General features: G+C 45.5%; 2 protein-coding genes across 2 annotated transcripts in view; one reads left to right on the top strand and one right to left on the bottom strand.

The window, feature by feature from the left end:
* The window catches only part of FANCM (FA complementation group M), a gene marked incomplete at its 5' end in the record, with an annotated part of 70,584 nt that extends 52,956 nt beyond the window's left edge, over positions 1-17,628 (bottom strand). Inside the window, 5 exons of the mRNA XM_084288025.1 lie at positions 14,927-15,085; positions 16,031-16,108; positions 16,804-16,976; positions 17,052-17,384; positions 17,529-17,628. Of these exons, the coding sequence (XP_084144151.1) occupies positions 14,927-15,085; positions 16,031-16,108; positions 16,804-16,976; positions 17,052-17,384; positions 17,529-17,628 (843 nt within the window). The remainder of the gene's footprint in view (positions 1-14,926; positions 15,086-16,030; positions 16,109-16,803; positions 16,977-17,051; positions 17,385-17,528) is intronic.
* Positions 681-9,784, top strand: LOC311210277 (heme-binding protein 2-like; the record flags this gene model as incomplete). Its single annotated transcript, XM_084288104.1, has 5 exons — positions 681-909; positions 6,243-6,334; positions 7,581-7,722; positions 9,012-9,195; positions 9,613-9,784. 5 exons carry the CDS (start codon positions 681-683, stop codon positions 9,782-9,784), a joined length of 819 nt encoding a protein of 272 aa, XP_084144230.1.
* Positions 17,629-17,648: the final 20 nt, after the last annotated feature.

Consider the following 17,648-nt stretch of genomic DNA (forward strand, 5'->3'; position numbering starts at 1 on the left):
CCGCATCACAGAGTCAGCACTTACATCCCTAATCCTTGTTCTCCTCCTCCTGCAGGCATCTCAGCGGTGTATAGGTGCAATCTATTTTCCTACTGAAAATTCTGAATCCTGCAGGCTTTCCTCTGCTGCCTTGTGAAAAATGGACCAGCACACTTATTTCTTATAAAGACAGCTAGAAACAGAGCTGCATGCTCCGGGGACACCCCAGATTCAGTCAGATCCTGCCCCACAACAGCCTTCCCCAAACAGGGCTGCTCACAAACCCTTCTCCCACAGGCTTTCCTCAGCAATGCCAGAATTACACAGCTGCCACCCTCCAGAACGAAACGACCCAGGGGGTCTGCACGCCCAGCTGGAGTCTGCTCCGAGACACCTTGCAGCCGGTCCCGAGCAACGTGAAAGCTCTGCCTTGGGGCATGGCTTACGAGATACAGTCACAAGGAAGGACTGACAGGAGATGAAGAGCGGCAGGGAGTAAAAAAAAGAAGAAGAATTAGAAGAAAGCCACCGCTCAGGGACCGAGTGTGTCCCCACACACACCTGGGGCCCGCCCCCGCCCCGCCCCGCACAGCTCAGCCCTCATAAAGCGCCTCGCCGCCGGCAGCACCCGCAGCCCGGCTCGGCTCGGCTCCTCAGCCCGGTTCGGCCCAGCACAGCCCAGTTTGGCCCGGTTCGGCACGATGGAGACGGGCGGGTGCCGGATGAGCGGCGCGGAGCCGGGCGGCCCGGCCGTGATCACGCTGGAGGAGCTGGACGGCATGGCGGAGGAGAGCCCCGACTCGGCGTACCACAGCCACGGCAGCAGCCTGGAGGAGGAGGCGGCCGAGCGGATGGAGGACGAGGAGCAGGAGCGGCTGCTCAGCTACTGGCAGAGCGTGGGCAGGGGGCACCAGGTGGACGTGCCCCGCGGTAAGAGCCGGCCGGGGGCACGGGGGCGGCTCGGAAGCCCCCCGGTGCCGTCCCACAGATGGGGGCGGTTGGGGCTTGGCGGTGGCAGGTTGCGGGGAGTAGGCGAATACAGGACTGACCTTGCTTTTTGATGGTAAGCCTCCGCGGCTTATCGTATTAAGAAGTGGCTTGTTTTAAATTTTGAGAGAGATGGGAGAGTCCCCGGGGTGAGGGCAGGCTCACTGCAGCCAGAACCACGACACCTCGGTACTGCCCTGTCCTGAGCTCCAGTGGGGCTGAGGGGCTCTGCCCCTCCCAAATCCTCCTCACAGAGGATGGGGAGCACAGAAGCCTTGCACAGACTGCCTCGGGCACTCTAAATGAGTCCCCTGATCTTTAAACTCCTCCTAGATTCCAACACAGCAGAGGGAACAGCCTCATTTTCTGCCTCCTTTTCAAGCCCCATCTGGAAGTCCCATCTCAGCTTTTTAGTGTCTTAGCAAGGAAAACCAATGACCCTTTGGGTGCTAAAAGGAGGCCCAGCAAGCTCAGTCTGAACAGCATTCACTGTATTGCCCCCATGGGGGTGTCTGACAGGTCCTGCTGCTCCAGCACTCAGTCCTGGTCACACCGATCTGACCGGCAGCCTCCTGCCTGGGGGCACAAAGGGAGAGAGCGACGAGAGAGGGTCCCTGTCTCAGGCATTAAGCAAAGCCTGGACACACGGATGTGAAATGGCCCCTTCTGAGGAGCTCTGCATAGAAGGAACAAGACTCCTTCCCACAAAATGATGTGGAAGTGTCAATGCCTTCTTTCACTTAGATTTATTATGCAGGAGATCGGGTTTGGTAAATATATCAGAAGTAGTATTTTACCATGTTGTGTTTGCAATATAATAAAACACTTCCTTTGTAGTGTTAGGGCAGGCATTACAGAAATTGAAATGCAAGACTTCCTTCAGTGAAGTCAAGATACGTCAAGACAGGATTATACCTCAGCTAGAAGAGCTCATCAATCTATTTACAGTGCAAGTTAACGTAATATCCATGTTTGGTATTCAGTCAGCCTCAGACATCCACAGAGGAAATGCAGATGACATCCTGGGAGGAGAATCCCTTCATTTCACTAGGGAGCATGCAGGCTCTCGTGACCAGTGTGCCCCATCCAAGCAGCTGCTGGCACTGGAGCCCTGGTGCAGGAAAGCACAAGAGCTGTCCTTGGCTGTTTGCTGCCACAGTGCTAGCTGTGCACACAGCATCTGAGATCCCAACAACAGCTCATGTATTTCCTGTAGTCTAGTGGAAAAGTCTGTGAAATCAAGGCAATGCCACCCTATGACAATAGCTCTGGGCTGCCACAAGCTTTGACAGCTGTCTTGCTCTATGGGGACAATATGCCTCTCAAAAAGATACCTTGCTAGTAGGCTTTGTTAGTACCTTTCCTGGGTAACAGGAACAAGTCTTCTAAAAACAACAGATTCTGTGAGATTTGAACATCTGTATGACTGGCATATTGATTTATCACGATTAACCAGACTGTAATCCTGTAAGATGACTGTCTGGCCAACAGCAAGCCCTGCAACCAAAAGGTAAAAGAAAAAGCATAGGATGGTAAAATCTAACCTTGGCTTGAGAACTCCATGTTATCTACCTATGCTCAGTAGAAGCAGAAGGCATGCTTCAGCAGCTACTTTAAATTTCTCATTAATAATCTCAATACAAGATTAACAAGCAAGCTTGGGAAGGTTGCTACTCATCAAAATCATCCACTTGCTAAAGCACAGTGTTCTAAAGGTGCCCAGTGTACAAAGCAGCATGCTCTGAGGTCAAGTACCTTGGCCCCAGATCAAAATCTAGATCTTGAATTGCACCCAATTTTGCCATCGGTTCCAATATGCTTCCCTTGCTGAGGTTGCAGCACGTAAGGGGTAGCACAGCTCTGTTGGTACAGAGGCTGCAGCACAGTTAGAGCCAGGACAGGACTACGCTGTGGCTGGGCTGTCCCGGCCACGCAGCCTCCCCCACCTCATGCATAGCCTCATGAGTCTGCTTGCGAGCAGCTCCAAGGTGCGTGGCATGGGTCTCGTGGTTCTCCTCAGCATGAAGACTGCTTCCTTGTGCTTCAAAGCTGCCTCCTAAACTCAGCAGCCTGGTGTGCATGCCCACTGTTTGAGGGCACAGCTGACAAGTACATCCCAGACCAGTGACACAGCAGGTCTGATCAGACACCAGTTAAGTTGTGCAACACTTCAAATACTGTTCCATCTTGTCACTGTGTACAAGTCTTGTCAAGTGTGCATTATCTATATACGTTTCTCTGTAAAGACTTGCCTCTTTCATAATACCTACCCATAGGCAGGTATACAATTATTTCAAGACTGAAATTTACAATTAGTAGTTTTTAAAACTTAACTAAAGCTAGCCTTTACCTAGATATACTGCTACAACTCATTATCATCTTGCCTCATTTTTTCACACCGGTATGTAAGTTTGCAAGTTTGGTCTGGCAGAGGGTATGTACATCAAGCAACTCCCTTGCTTTGTGCTGTATAATCTAGATGTTGTGCAGGCTAAAACATTTATTACCCATGCTATACTGCTGTGCCTGACAGGCAGAGATTCATGAAGTGAAGAATAAAACCCCTAAATGGACTTACTAGTTGTAAATCCTATCCTGTGCATTAACACGGGGGAAAAAAAAAATCTGATCACATTTATCAGCAAAGGAATGAAAATAGAGCTAACATTTCTAGAGCCTTGAAATGTTTCCTAACTCCTTGGTACTCTGGAAGTCTCATCTACTGTTCTTCTCTCAGCATCTGAAGAAATCAATTTTAAATGTCACTACTTATATTTTAAATTTAGTTCCCAGTGACATTTTTAAAAAAAAAAGTTTAAAATTAACTGAAGTGCATCTTTCTACCCTTTATTAAAAGGATCTTTACTATTCCAAATGGCCTTAAGACTAAACCCCCTGCACTGGATGCCAGGAGATGTAGGTTTGATTCCCAGCTCAGCTACAGATTTACGAGTGACCTAGGCTAAGTTAATTCTTCTGCATCTTAATTCTCTTCTCTCAGAAATGAATAATACTCTTCCTCCCTCCCCCCATCATCCTGTCTTTTCTGTCTTTAAGACTCTGAGGCACTCAAAACACAGAAGAGGGGATCTTATTTCAGCTGGAACATACAGTCCTTTGGAACATGTCTGATACACAGCATGAAGTAGCATGGCAGAAATTCACAAACATTTTCAAACACTGTACAGAAAAATCAAGTTCCTAAGCCTCTATCACAGTGCACAAATGCTTGCATTACTTTGAGTTTGACGTGCAAGGGACCAGCTGTTTTGGAAAGCTGGTTCTCCATTGCTAGGACTAGCCTTATAACCAGAGCTTCTAAGCCCTTCTGCTAGGAGCTAACTTTTAGGCAGTTTTTTAGGAACTACAGTTAGAGCTGTTGTTGAGGCAACCATAGTTGCATCTACACCTAATCCAACCGTATTTAAACTACAAAAGCATGGGAGAGCAGGAGTACAGGAATATGCTAGTATTAAATAGGCAAGCACTTGCTCCTTCTATCCCCCTGAGCTCGGCTGGGAAGCGTGATGATTGCTGCAGACTGGACCTTTATTTATGTCTGCAGCTGGAACTCAAGAACAGGTTCACTACAGAATCCCTTACAAAATGTAAGAATCACTCAAAGAGCTGTGGCATGTTTCAGTTGCATCTGTGCTAAGCATGCTTAGAGCTCTTCAACAATATTTTCTATTAATGCTCCCTTTCACATCACCTACTGCCAGAACGCCAGAGCTCAGGCCAGAAGCGATGGCACTAGACCATACTTTGGGTCCTTCTTGGTCCAAAGGGCAAGAAGAAAGAAAAGGGCAGATATGAAGAGCACGCAAAACACGGTGTCCCTGTTAGTCAAATATACTTGGTGTGTTCTGTTTAACTTTTAAAGTGCTTTATGGTAAGGACTAATTTGAGAACACTGAACCCCAGTGTTTCTTTCAGTTAGGTGTAATCCTCTGATGAACAGAACACAAACCATGAGGCTAGCTTTGCTCTACTCCCACCTTGTGAAGTTGTTGCATTTTTGCAGGAATGTTCATGCTCACTGCAAGCCAACAGCCTTCTGCCCCTTCCAGCCTTGAACAGAAACTTTCATCTAATGTGCCCAGCATGTAATCAGACAGCCCATACTGATAAAAATTCTGCACCAAACAGAAATAGTGTCAAGATAGCGCACAAGAAAGATCTTTTCTATTTGCTTTGTTAAAATCACATCCTCTCAAGACACGTTTCTTCACTGAAGTATGCATTGAGGAATTGTTTACTCACCTTATACTTCTTTACCTTAACAGAACACTTTTCTTCTCCCTCATCTATAGTTTCAGCATTTTTAATGGAAGTATAAAATCTACTTACACTACTACACAACTACACAATAATTTAGGGTGTAAGCAGCTTCTGGAGCTCTGCAGTCTAGCTCCTTGTTAAAAGCAGAGCTGGTTTCCAAGTTAGGCTTCTACCTGTCAGCTTTGAAGTTGCTCGGGGCCTCATCAAGCTGATGTTTTCCCAAGGACAGAGGCCCCTCAGTATTTCAGGCCCCTGTCCTGTTGTTTGATCACTGGCACTGTGTTTTTCTGGATATACCTCATCAGAATTTTCCACGGCAACTTAGGTTGCGACTCGGTCCATTTTCCATGGCAATTTGGTCTTCTCTTTACCCCTCTGTGAGGTGGTGGGGAGCACTCTTCTTAACAAAATTGGTTGTTTGGCTTCTGTTTTTAAAGTTGTCCTGCCCTGTGAGGCCTTAGTAGAAGGGCTTGCATTTAAAAAGAAAAGGTATCACTGGGTGAATCACTGAAGACACAGAGCTTCAGTGTGCACACAGAGGCTGGAGCATCCACGAGCAGCACGGCAACGTGCGTAGCGCCAAAGGCTGGGGCTAGCTATCAGACAGAATGTCCTTTGGGAGTGACAGCTCCCACAGCAGTACTTCCTTGAACTGTGAGCAAGAGCAGCCAAAGCAATTTGCTTCTTCATGTGGATACACGTGAATCAGTGATGGAAGAGATGCCAGAACTGGCAGCACACCTGTGGGCACTGACAAAAGCCCTTTAAGAGACACACGCGTAATTGGAATATAGAGGGGGTGGGAGGGCAAGACCTGTTCTGAATGGTACAGAGACCAAAGCCAGCCAGCCTTTCCTGCTAGCACTGAAAAGCAAACGAAACTTGTTAAAGGCACACAGTCCACAGAAGTTTAACTCAGAGAAAGCAGAATGAAACATTTCCTTCCTGTTTCTGCAGCTTCACAGCTAACTTGGAAATGTGTTATTTTATTGTAGACATGGCGGAGCCGATTCAGCAGCTGACCAGAAATAACAGCCCCCAGGAGAGGCAGACCATCCCTTTTACTCTGATCCAGCGCAAAGAAAAGGTACCTGCTTCCTTTCCGTTTGAGCTTTTAACAGTCTTTTCAGTATTCATACCTAGATTTCAAAGCTGCGTTCCTTTATACAAGTAACTCATCCACTTATATAAAGCACTAAAAATCCTAAGTGGACATACCCCTTATAGCTGGATAACTGCATTTCTTTTTAACATCTCACTGTTTTTTCATGCATGTGTGGCGTTTTCTGTTTTTGTAAGCAAGAAACTAGCAGGAATGTCAGAAGGCAGTCAAGAATGGCAGTCTTGGTGACATTTTTGAATTAATTTAACAAAACCATATTTTGACATTTAAAATAAAATCCCATTTTCTTCATCTAAATCATTGCTTCTTTACAATCATGTTCATTAAACCTTAGGAAACAGTACTTGGAGGAGATTATCTGAATTTAAAACCAAAGTTGTAGCTTTGTATCATGGGCCATTACAAAGAGAACATCAATTTGCAAATCCATCTCATAGAAACCATCTTATCCTCTACTAAAACCCTCAACGTCCAGCATTTTTTTTTACAGTTCAGGAAGTGTGCAAACAGGTGTCTAACCTCAAATAAATGACAAATAAAGAAATCTTTACTAACCGCGTAGGAAGATTTCCCATTTATTTTAAACAGATCCATATAATTCGAGTTTATAAATCTCAATATTTGAGTGCATTTCATCTGAACAGTTTGGGACTCCTAACTATTCATGTTGTAATTAAACGCTCAAAAGCAGTTTCTCTGTAGTAGTGTAGTAACTAAATATTTAATATTGCAAGGTCAAAAGTTATCAGTTCCTTATTTTGAAGAACTGCCTGTAGGTCTGCTGAATAGATTTTGGTCCAAGATCATTAGAATATCCCTCCTGGATTTATATGAGAAAGGATTGACACTTACATGTTCCTTTCAAAATCATTTCACTGACAGTCGAAAAAAAGATGCAATTTTTCTTTTATTCGTGTAATTCATTGCACTGGTTTTGTTTATCTACTTATTATATGCCAACTTGGACCTTGAAACAAACTGCACATGAACTGAGTAGCAAACAAAACACTTAAGGTATAGCTGACGCTGAGAGTTCAAATAACTTCTCGTGCTTGCTATTCTCCTGTTCATAAAGAAATCAACTTCTGTAGGCACATGTTATAATCAAAGTACTGAATATTGTATGACTCTTGTTTGCTTGTGGTATTTTTTTGTTATTTTATTTTTATTTAACTTAAAACACAAAATTATGATCTGTCTGTGTTTGCAGCTTGGAGACCTGCTTTATGAAAAACGTCAGTATGGAAAAGCCAAGTGGGCTTGTATAAAAATGAAAGAAAAACAGTATGAACAGAGCATTTGTCTTGGATTCATGAAGCTTATGAGGTACATTTGTGAGCAGAATTCCTCAGGTAATTAGTACCACAATTCTTCATTACAGTGAAAACATATTTATGGACTAGTCCCTCCTAATTAGGAGGATATTTTTATTATGTTTCTGTCTGTATCACCATCCTCCTGTAATACGGCCTTTCCAGTATAATCTAAACTGGATGCTGGTCCCTCTACGTACATGCTAGAAGGGAACCTCTGAAGGTACATGATCACTGAACTGACTTTTAAGGGCATCCTGACCACTACAACTGCTTGGGAACTGGCTCTGGCTATTTTTGTAGACTGTCGGCTATGAACGAGGCTTTTGCTACAGCATTCAGTGGGTTCGTTGTCACACAACTACTGCAATCCCCTACTCACAGTGTAACGCCGAGAGCCCGTAGCATTACACTTGCCTTGTGTTAGCTCATGATACTCAACTTGTGCATGTCTGAATGGACACCAAAAATTGGTGTGGTCAGAGAGTATTTTCCACAAACATAATCCCATTTTAACTCAAGAACACTAAAAGGATAGCAAATCCACCATGTCCTTGATAGCTTTTCATTTTTACCATTCTCCAGATGACTAAGAAGTACTACAATAGCCAGTGTTTTGTTCTGTAATACCACATGCTGTGATCAAGCCAAGTCTTAATTTCTTAATTTTCCCACTCCCCCTCCACCCCCCGAATTCTGTTAACATTTTAAATATTGTTTAAAAGTTATTTTGGCTGCAGAACAGCAGTTTTGTTTTCAAGCCATGTACAGAAGCAGATTTCTCACCCTTAATAATCACTGCTATCTGCACAGTCAAAACCACAAGCTTTATTTACTGCACAAATAAAGCAACATGTTTGTTAACAGTAAATCCTAAATGAATTCACAATGCAGCCCCCTTGTCCTGCCTACATTCTTTGCTCCCAAATATGTGAAACACGAGACAAGGGCAGTTCACAAAAAGACATCCCTCTGAAGGTGGAGGTAAGAAGTTATGTCAAACCATCTGCCATACGTGGAGACAGGAGAGCTTGCCAACTACCACGTTTTAGACACACGTGCAAACATATTTGCACACAGAGGTTTTATATATGTATATATACACAAACAGACATGCAGACACATACATACGAATTACAAGGCACAATCAAATGTTACTTCCTACTTGGAATACAGAAATCCAATTTCTGAGGTATGCTGAATTCCTTCTAATAACAACAAACCTTTCTTCTCAGTGGTACTCTATATAATTCAGTAGGAGTTCAGAAATCAAGTAGGGTATGAAGACCTCCTTTTGTATTTTCTAAAAGTCATGTTTGTCTCCTCAGGGCTGTACCTGGGGATAACAATCCCCATCGTCACCATAGTACACACGAATGAGTCTCAGTCGGAGATGACGCAGTCGGTGACGGTAGCGTACTACCTGCCCGAAGTGCTGCAGGACCAGCCACCTCATCCCTTTGACTCTGACATAATCATTGAAGAATGGCCTTCTACTATCGTTTATAGTAGGTAAGAAACATTTTCATTTTGTTCTAGAAAAATGCAAAAAGACGCAGTTCTCAACGTACATGTAGGCATGCTGCATGTGTTAAACCAACCTCTAAAACCTAGCAAACTTAAGACATGACTTTCAGTACCTGTTGAAAGCTGCCTGCTTTATGAAACTCGGATATTCAGAAAATAATACATATGTAAATGTAAGATATGAAGCATCTCAAAACACACAGTATTCTCTATTGCTGGCAACAAACTATCTAACACATCACTGAAAATGCTGGGTTAAGAACAAACTGTTACCTGCTTGAGACCAACCAGAGTCAGGTAGTGCCATTTGTGAATCATGGCTGAGCTTAGAACAGAGGGCACATCTAGGCTCGGGAAAAACTGGATTTTAAAAAGAACTTGATATGAAGTTGATTGTTACAGGAGCTTCAGAGGAATCACCAATGAAGACTCTATAATGAGAGAAATAAACCTGCTGGCGGAAATTCTGGAGAGCCCAGAGTTATGTTTGCAGGATACATTCATCATTGCAGGATACACAAACCCAGCTGCTGCTAATCGACACAACGAGATCTGGTTCCTCCAAAGACCGTAGCTGCCCGTTTCTGATGCCTGTCTGTTACAAGAATCAGCTCTGATTTACTGGCAGAATTTTACAAGTGAATTGTGTGAGACTAGATGTCAAACCCTTGAGGAAATCTAAAAACGTGGCTTTAGCCAGCTTAGCAAGGCAATCACTCCAACTTACTAAGCAAACAGAGCTAACATATGAAACCAGTTCTAAATAATTCTTATGGAAATTTTAGCACTGTAAAAATGAGAAAAATTAGTTCACCTTTTCTTCCCCACTTCCCCCTAAGATAAGGGAGGCAGAGCCCTCTCCCCTCACCCACTTATTAGCATCTCTGATCTGTTGGGGCTTGGCACTGTCCTAACGGAGCTCCTGGAGCCCCTGTCCTGGCTTGCTCTGGGCACTTAGTGCTGCACCAGCTACAGAAAGGCACTGCTGGGGCTTTCGATGGGACATGCATTAAAACCAATTCACACATGCAGACTATGCTTGAGAAAAAAGAATTTCTGGGTCTTTATTTCTGAAGATAATTACCAGAGTTAGACCACCAGGATTAAACCAAGGAACAAGACTAGGCCAATGCTGACTAGCTTTGTTCTTACCTCTGGTGGAGCAGAGATTCTCAATGCTTAATGCATTACCTCACCACGCATTCAACCAAAGTACTTTAGACCCTGAGAAGAGACCAAGGCAGCAGAACAGTGCTTAGGCTCACTGATGTTTTGGTAGGAAAGTTACAGCTCACCTTAACCACCCACTTGCAGTAACCCCATGACTAAATGTGTCATTCCCAAACAGAAAGCGGTTCATTTCAGCTCCAGCTTTCTGAACACTTTATCTTAAATCTTTACTCTGGCAGCAGTGTTCGTAACATTCAGCAATCTGTTCACTACTTTTTATGTTCTTATGGCAGTGTTACACTGCCCAAGTTAGAAATGCTGCCAGTATTTCTCTTAGCACAGAACCACGTAAACGAACTACACAGCCCCGATGCTCACCTGGCCCAGCCCTCTGCTGGAGGGGCCAGTGCCCACGGGGCTGCTCAGGGCCTCGTGCAGCCCGGCGTTCAGCACCTCCCGGGACGAGGCTCCCCCAGCCCCTCTGGACCCTGTTCCAGTATTTGACCACCCTCACTGTGAGCATTTCTCTTCCTAATTCCTAGTTTTCTGTGCTGCAGCTCATTTCCTTTGCCTTCACCCATGTGGCGAGTCTCAAAGCAGCGCCCAGCGCACTGGGACTCGAAGCCCAGCCCGCACAGCTCCAGTGCCCCGGGTCTGAGCAGCACGCAGGCTTTGCTACGCACCAGTTAGGGAGCACCCAACGCACTTTAGAATCGAGTTAGCAAACAGGTTTGCTCTCAGAAATCCCTTCCGTGTCTCCCCTTAGAGATATGATAATAGAGCTTAATCTTAATCTAAGTAAATGACTTTTTATATAAAATTTAATGGAGTATATCCCCAGGGTCACTTATCAACTACTTGAGCTTTTGTGTTCTCCAGTTGCAACACACAACCCAACCAGAGCCTCTGCCTGAGCACTTATGGCAGTGGTTGTTAATTGGCAGAGGGGATTGATGTGGTACTTCTGAATAAACGAACAGGTCCCAAGACCTTTAAACCTGCTGTTTCTGCAGGGCTCTGTGCTGCACAACACTGACTTTATGTTAACCTGAAACATGCAGCGGGTCCTGGGGGGACGGCTGGGAGCTGCTGATGGCACTTCAGCGTGAGCACGGTGCCCTCGGGTGGCTGCTGCCTGCAGAGACCAGGGAGATGCAAGTGGGAGAAATAAATAACGAGAGAAAAGCCTTACTTTGAACCGACAGTGCTGGGGGCCCCATCTTCACCCCCTTCTCCTCAGTCTCCTATTTCCCCAGGTGTTCAGCCTGCCCTAGCCCAGCACAGACAGGTGTGATTACAGACAGACTGTGATTACAGTGATTGGGAGGCTGGGGGTAGCTGGCAGGGCAAAACCTCAGAAAAGAATGTGGGTTTGGGGTCCTCCTTCCAGCCAGAGACCTACCAAGCCTGGTTTGCCCAGCAGGCACCCCAAGCTGCCAGGTGACAGCATGAGTGCTTGCACCAGCGGTGGCCCAGCTGGGAGCAGTTTGATGCGCCAGGTTAATGCACGCCCAAGCACCTCTTACCCAGCAGGATGAGGTGCTGAAAGTGCCTCTCGTATCTCTTACTGCTCTCAGCTTGTTCAAGGCACAGGGTCACAACCACGGGAAAAAAATCAGACTTGCTTTTCAATATGTGGAATCGTGCCCTGTTTGAGTACCCCTAACGTTAGGGACTAGCTAGAGAAGGCATTTTATCTCTGACTTTTTTTTTATTGTCAACATCTCGCATTGCTGGAACTGCCAGCCACTATTTAAAGTGGAAGTTAACAAATGGAAAATAAGAAAAACTTTTCTAAAGCTGACTTGCGTAGAAGGTCCAGAGCAGCGTTAATGACAGGTTTTGTTTTGCCCACTTCTCCCTATGCCCTCACCCCACCAACAATTTTTATATAGGGGCAAGTAAAAACAGTTTTTCTACTCTTACAAGATTTTACATGAAAGGAAAGAGGCTTCTGCAATTTGATTGCTTTTGCTGATTATAGAAATTATTTTAGTACAAACATAAAACGTCTGCTGGAAGCAGTTCAATTCTCTCACCAGAAATACCAGTTTTTAAATGTAAAATTATGTACAAAGTCTATTGAAAAAGTGTTTGCTACATGCTATGTCTATTTCCATAGAGAACCTTCACCTAAATACTTCTGCAGCTCAGTTACCTGTGAGTATGTAATAGAAACCCGCGTGTTACTAAAGCACAAACCCAAGGTACTTCTCGGAACGTGCTGATATCTGAACAGCAAGCGCTCAGTGTTTTATGTAAAACTGTGAATTCCAGATAGCACCTATTCTGACTTGTGTTAGGCTGCTTCTGCTGCTGAGAAAAAAACAATGAATCTGAAGTTTGAAGATACACTTTATGGCCATGGAACACGACCAGCTTCTGCAACCAGCCCTCACAAAGTACAGCAGGTTTCCATTCACACAATAAAGTTTGCCTGATAGTTACGCCCATGAACACCAAGGAGATGTTAGTTACTGAAATAGATCATTTTGGAAAGTTTGAAAACCTTATGTCAAACGTAATTACCTAACTCCTGCTATTGGCATAGGTATTTTATTACCCACCTGTGGCTCTGCTTTGTAAGCCATTAAAGGATTTCCATTTTTAATTTGAATTATTTGATTTCTACTATTCAAAAGAGGTAATAAAACAGAACTCAAACGTATTTTTGAAGATTAAATGCTGTAGCCTTAACAGATAAACATTGTCCTGCATACTGTGTATTTTTCAGACAAGCATTAGTGCCTAAAAAGTTTATTCCAGCTGTTGTGATACTCAGGACCTTGCTTATTGTATGTATGCAAATATAAGCATAAATATAATTTCTCTGGCATTGCTGAGTTGTGCAGCTTTACACTGCCCTTTATTTTCACTTAAATGTTGTCTTGTTTACTGTTACTGTTTGTCAAAATTAAAGATAATGATTTTATTGTGCAAAGAGTATACTTGGGTTTCACTTTTTGTATCATATAAAGAATTATTTTTATTTGTTAACGTTTCCTTCAGAATTCTGTGTTTCGTGATCTCTTCATTTCTATTTTTCCTCTGAATGGAAACAACAGAAGTCGGAAGGTGCTGTTCTGATTTTACAGAAGACATTTAAGCCCTGAATTTGACGTGGTTGCTGTAAGACCCAAAATACTTAAACAGCTCTCACAAAACATAAGTCTTTGAACCAACTAAACAAAAAACCCATGTGCTGGGAGCTACGCATCTATATGCTGTAGTCAGCAGTCTGCTGGCGAGCTCATTCCCCATGGCAGAAGCCATCTGCAGCTGCCTTTGGGAAATACCCTTGGCCTCCCACAGCCTACTGGCCCCCCGTGCTGCTCTGGAAGGAGGCTGCAGAAAAGCCACCACCACCCTGCTGCCGCCTGGGCCAGCGCTGTGCGTGCCAGAGGTCCCTTCTCGTTAGGGCACCAGTGCAAAGGCAAACAGCAGATCGAAGAAAGGAAATGGAAACCACCGAAGCCACACTGACAGCCATCGACTGATTGAAGTTAGCGAAGGTCTGTCAGTATTCCTCAGTTACCCCAGATCAGCCAAACCCACGTTTATTGCAGCTTACATCTGAAGCCAAACACCTCAAATTAAATCACCAAGACCAACATGAGCATCCATATTCATTCCCAAATCTATCTTAAAGTTCCTTCCAGCCTGTCACTGGAACTTCAGTTAAACACAATCCCGTGTCATTTGTTTGAAAACAGCAGATCTAAAAAAGCCAACTTAATTTAGGAAACAAACATGCAAATTTGCCTTTCATGGTCTTCACCTACATCATTAAACTTTAACCAAAAGCATACTCAACAGCCAACAGCTAGATAGCAACTAACTCCATTTATTTTTATGTCTCTTACTAAAAAACAAGCATACATTTTGAACTTATCAAAATGGTTCCTTATATACTACTATTTGCCTACTACTGCCCTGTATTTGGATGTTACCTACTGGTTAAGAACAGACAAGCAAATGTTCTACATTTCCCACTGCCAGCTTCTGTCCCCCCAAACTCCCCCACCAAAACAAACAAACAAAAAACCACAACCAAGCCCACACAAGGGGAAGGAAGCACACTCACAGATGGGTAAAAGCTCTAAAGGCCATTGTTAACCAGATGAAATATTTGAGTCAATATACAATTTTCACAAGGCTGGCAATAACCTAGACAACACAAGCATGGCTCTTCTTATCCTCCCAATAAACACTAAATTCCAGCCAAAGTGAGAAGCCCTCAGTTCATGCCTCATGCCAATTTGCAAGGACTCCTGAAGGAGGGTGAGAAAACTCAATGGTAAGCTTTGCATCAGAGCTGCTCAGGCTACTGCAAGCTAACAGGTGTCCGTGGTGCAAAGCGAAGCAGCAGCTACTGTAGTTGACACCACTGGCAAAATTAACTCCATAGGAAGGTGTTACTGTCACAAGCTACTGCTGGTCTAGGCAGCGAGGTTCAGATCGGAAGGTGGGTGTGTATATACATACACACATAAACGGACAGGGTCACTAAATGTATATGTTGTGATAAAGAAATGAAACAACTCACCTGGATGTAGGCATTCTGAACTTCGGTCAGTTCTTCGCCGAGTGGAACAACAATTTTTTCCACTTGTCGCTCATGAGAATAAGGCTGAATTTCCGGAGAATCTTCAGTACATAGCTCTATCTGAGCAATGAGCAAGTTGGAGATAACCTGCTGCACAGCCTGTTTGGAAACCCACAAAGAAGGCTTGTTAACACACCAATGATGGAATGAAGGTCACAGGAAAGTAACCATTTTAACACGTTTTACGTAACATATTTTAACAGCCCTTGAATATAATACAAAGGCAAACGTACTTGGTATCTATAAATGAAAAACTGAAGACTCTCCACTTAAAGATCTTAAGTAGCACATAAAGAGCCAACGCAGTGAGCTCATGGATGCAAAACTGCAGGAGGGCTGCAGCGACAGAAGTCTCCCTGCAGACCTGGGCACAGCCAGGCAGCCAGCACACAATGCTGCAGCAGCGGGGACCTCCAGCAGCTACGGGACACAGCAGGGTGGCACCGGCACCAAATCTACACCACGGGCACCGTGACAGAGCCACAGCCCCTGCCACACACCACCACACGAGTAACACGCACTTTAGGCCACGCTGATTAGCACAAAGAGAGGCTTAGAAAACTTGAGTTTAACAAAGTTTTCTCCATTTACCTCCTCTTTAATAATAAGCTTTACGAGCACTACACAACTCTCTTGACAAAAGGCATAACATCTTGAAAAGCTCCACAAAATAATTAAACATAGCTTTTCCTTAAAACGAACTTGGATGTCCTCCTGCCTTAGACTGAAAACCTTAGCTGTACTTATGCCTACCCAATAAACCACCCTGAATAGAATAGAAAAGCCATTTTGCGTTAAAAGTATGCTCTTTTTGGTTCAAGTAGGTCTGTATTCTTGAAGAAAATCCTTTGAGAAAGGACAGGAAATAAATAGTATAGAGTCTATAGCGACATGAAGGTGAATATTGAAAAAACAGACTGTGAAGTGATTCAGTTTTTACCTGGAATTCTCCTCGACTTCAATACCCTGCACTATTCCAACTGTTATCAACCACAGCTTCTACCAAAACTGTATTATCCAAGCCACGAAAGTAATTTCACTTGCCTTTGTGTCACTGCCTGGCGTAGCACTGAGGGCCAAGATCCGAAACTGATTCGTGTACTTGCTTAGTTCCTTTACAACCTAGGAATTGGAAAGTTTCATGTTAACATTCTTAAAGGAGATTATTTGCTTGTACAAACTATGCTGACAAAAATACCTATGAGATAGAAAAAGCTCAACAAAGCATCCTAAAAAGAATATGTCTAAACTCACATAGGAGCCAGGAAGTGTTCAGTTTATAAAGATTTCATCCATGAACATGTAATCTCCATTAAGTGTATTACACTAATCCCACTCAGCGGAGTAACCTCGGTAAATTATTGAATGATTTTTCAGTTGATTTCACAAAAAGATTAACAGTGGAGTAACCCAAGTGAGCTGCCCCACGTTTCTCTGACACAGCACACAGCACATCCCTCCACTTCACATCTATTCAAACCCAGCACGGAGGCACCAGAGGGCACCTGCGAACAGGAACACTCCTGGAAAGCACGCTGATGTTTTTATGGCTTCAGTTCAGAAAATATATGGAAACAAAAAAGTTGCAGTGTTGTTCAGGCAGTACTAATGCTCCCATCTCACCCTGTCAAGTTCTAATACAGGTTGAGTTAAAAGCAATGTGCTGGTTGCACAGAGCACTGCTTGATTTCTGCTCATCTTTCAAAGCGAAGGAGCTAGAGGAAAGCCTCCCAGCAGCACCAGCCACACTTTACGGAGCACTTTGGTGACTTTGGGGGTTTTTCGATCAGGAGCAGGGCTGGGGCCTGCGGCGTTACCTGGCAGTAGGCGTGATTCCCGAGCGCTTTGTGGGCTTCGTCGATGACCAAGCACTTGATGTCGCCGGACGGGCAGCTCCCGCGGGAGAGGTCGTTCACCATCACCTGCGGCGTGAGGAAGAAGACCCTCTTGGTGGCCCACAGGTCCCGCCGGCTCAGGGCCTGGGTGCCCCCTGCAAGGGAAGGCGGTGGCGTTACAGGGCCCTGCCAGCCCCCGGCCCGGCCGCCCCCAGCCCAGCAGCACCCACCCGTCATCTCGGCCATGTGGCGGGCCGGGATGCCCATCAGGCGGGCGCAGGCCTCCATCTGCTGGGCCACCAGCGGCTTGGTGGGGGCGAGGAACAGCACCTTGCCCGAGGGGAACCAGCGGTAGAAGTTGTACATGACGACGGCGGCCACGAAGGTCTTGCCCAGCCCGGTGGGCAGGCAGAGCAGCGTGTTGGCCAGCAGCGCGGCGCGGGCCATGCGGAGCTGGTAGCCGCGCACCGGCAGGTTCGTGGGGTAGATCCACAGCGAGCCCGCTGCCAGGCAGAACCCAGCGGCCGGCGGGGATGGAGACGGGGCCGGGGCTGGAAATGGGGCTGGGGATGGAAACGGGGCTGGAAAAGGGGCTGGGGACGGGTCCGCCGCCGCCGCGGCCGCCGCCAGCAGCAGGTCGTCGGCTTCCTCCCCATCCTCCTCAGCCTCCGCCTCAGCCTCCCCGGCCGCCGCCGCTGCCGCCACACCGGGCTCGGGCTCGGGCTCGGGCTCGGCCGCCTTGCCGCGGGGCAGGCGCCATGCCCGGGGCAGCTGGGCCTGCCTCCCGCCCTGCCGCCCGCCGCTCATCGCCGCCGCCTCCCCGCCGC

This window comes from Netta rufina, assembly GCF_964035555.1.
Source record: "Netta rufina genome assembly, chromosome: 5".
NCBI lineage: Eukaryota > Metazoa > Chordata > Aves > Anseriformes > Anatidae > Netta > Netta rufina.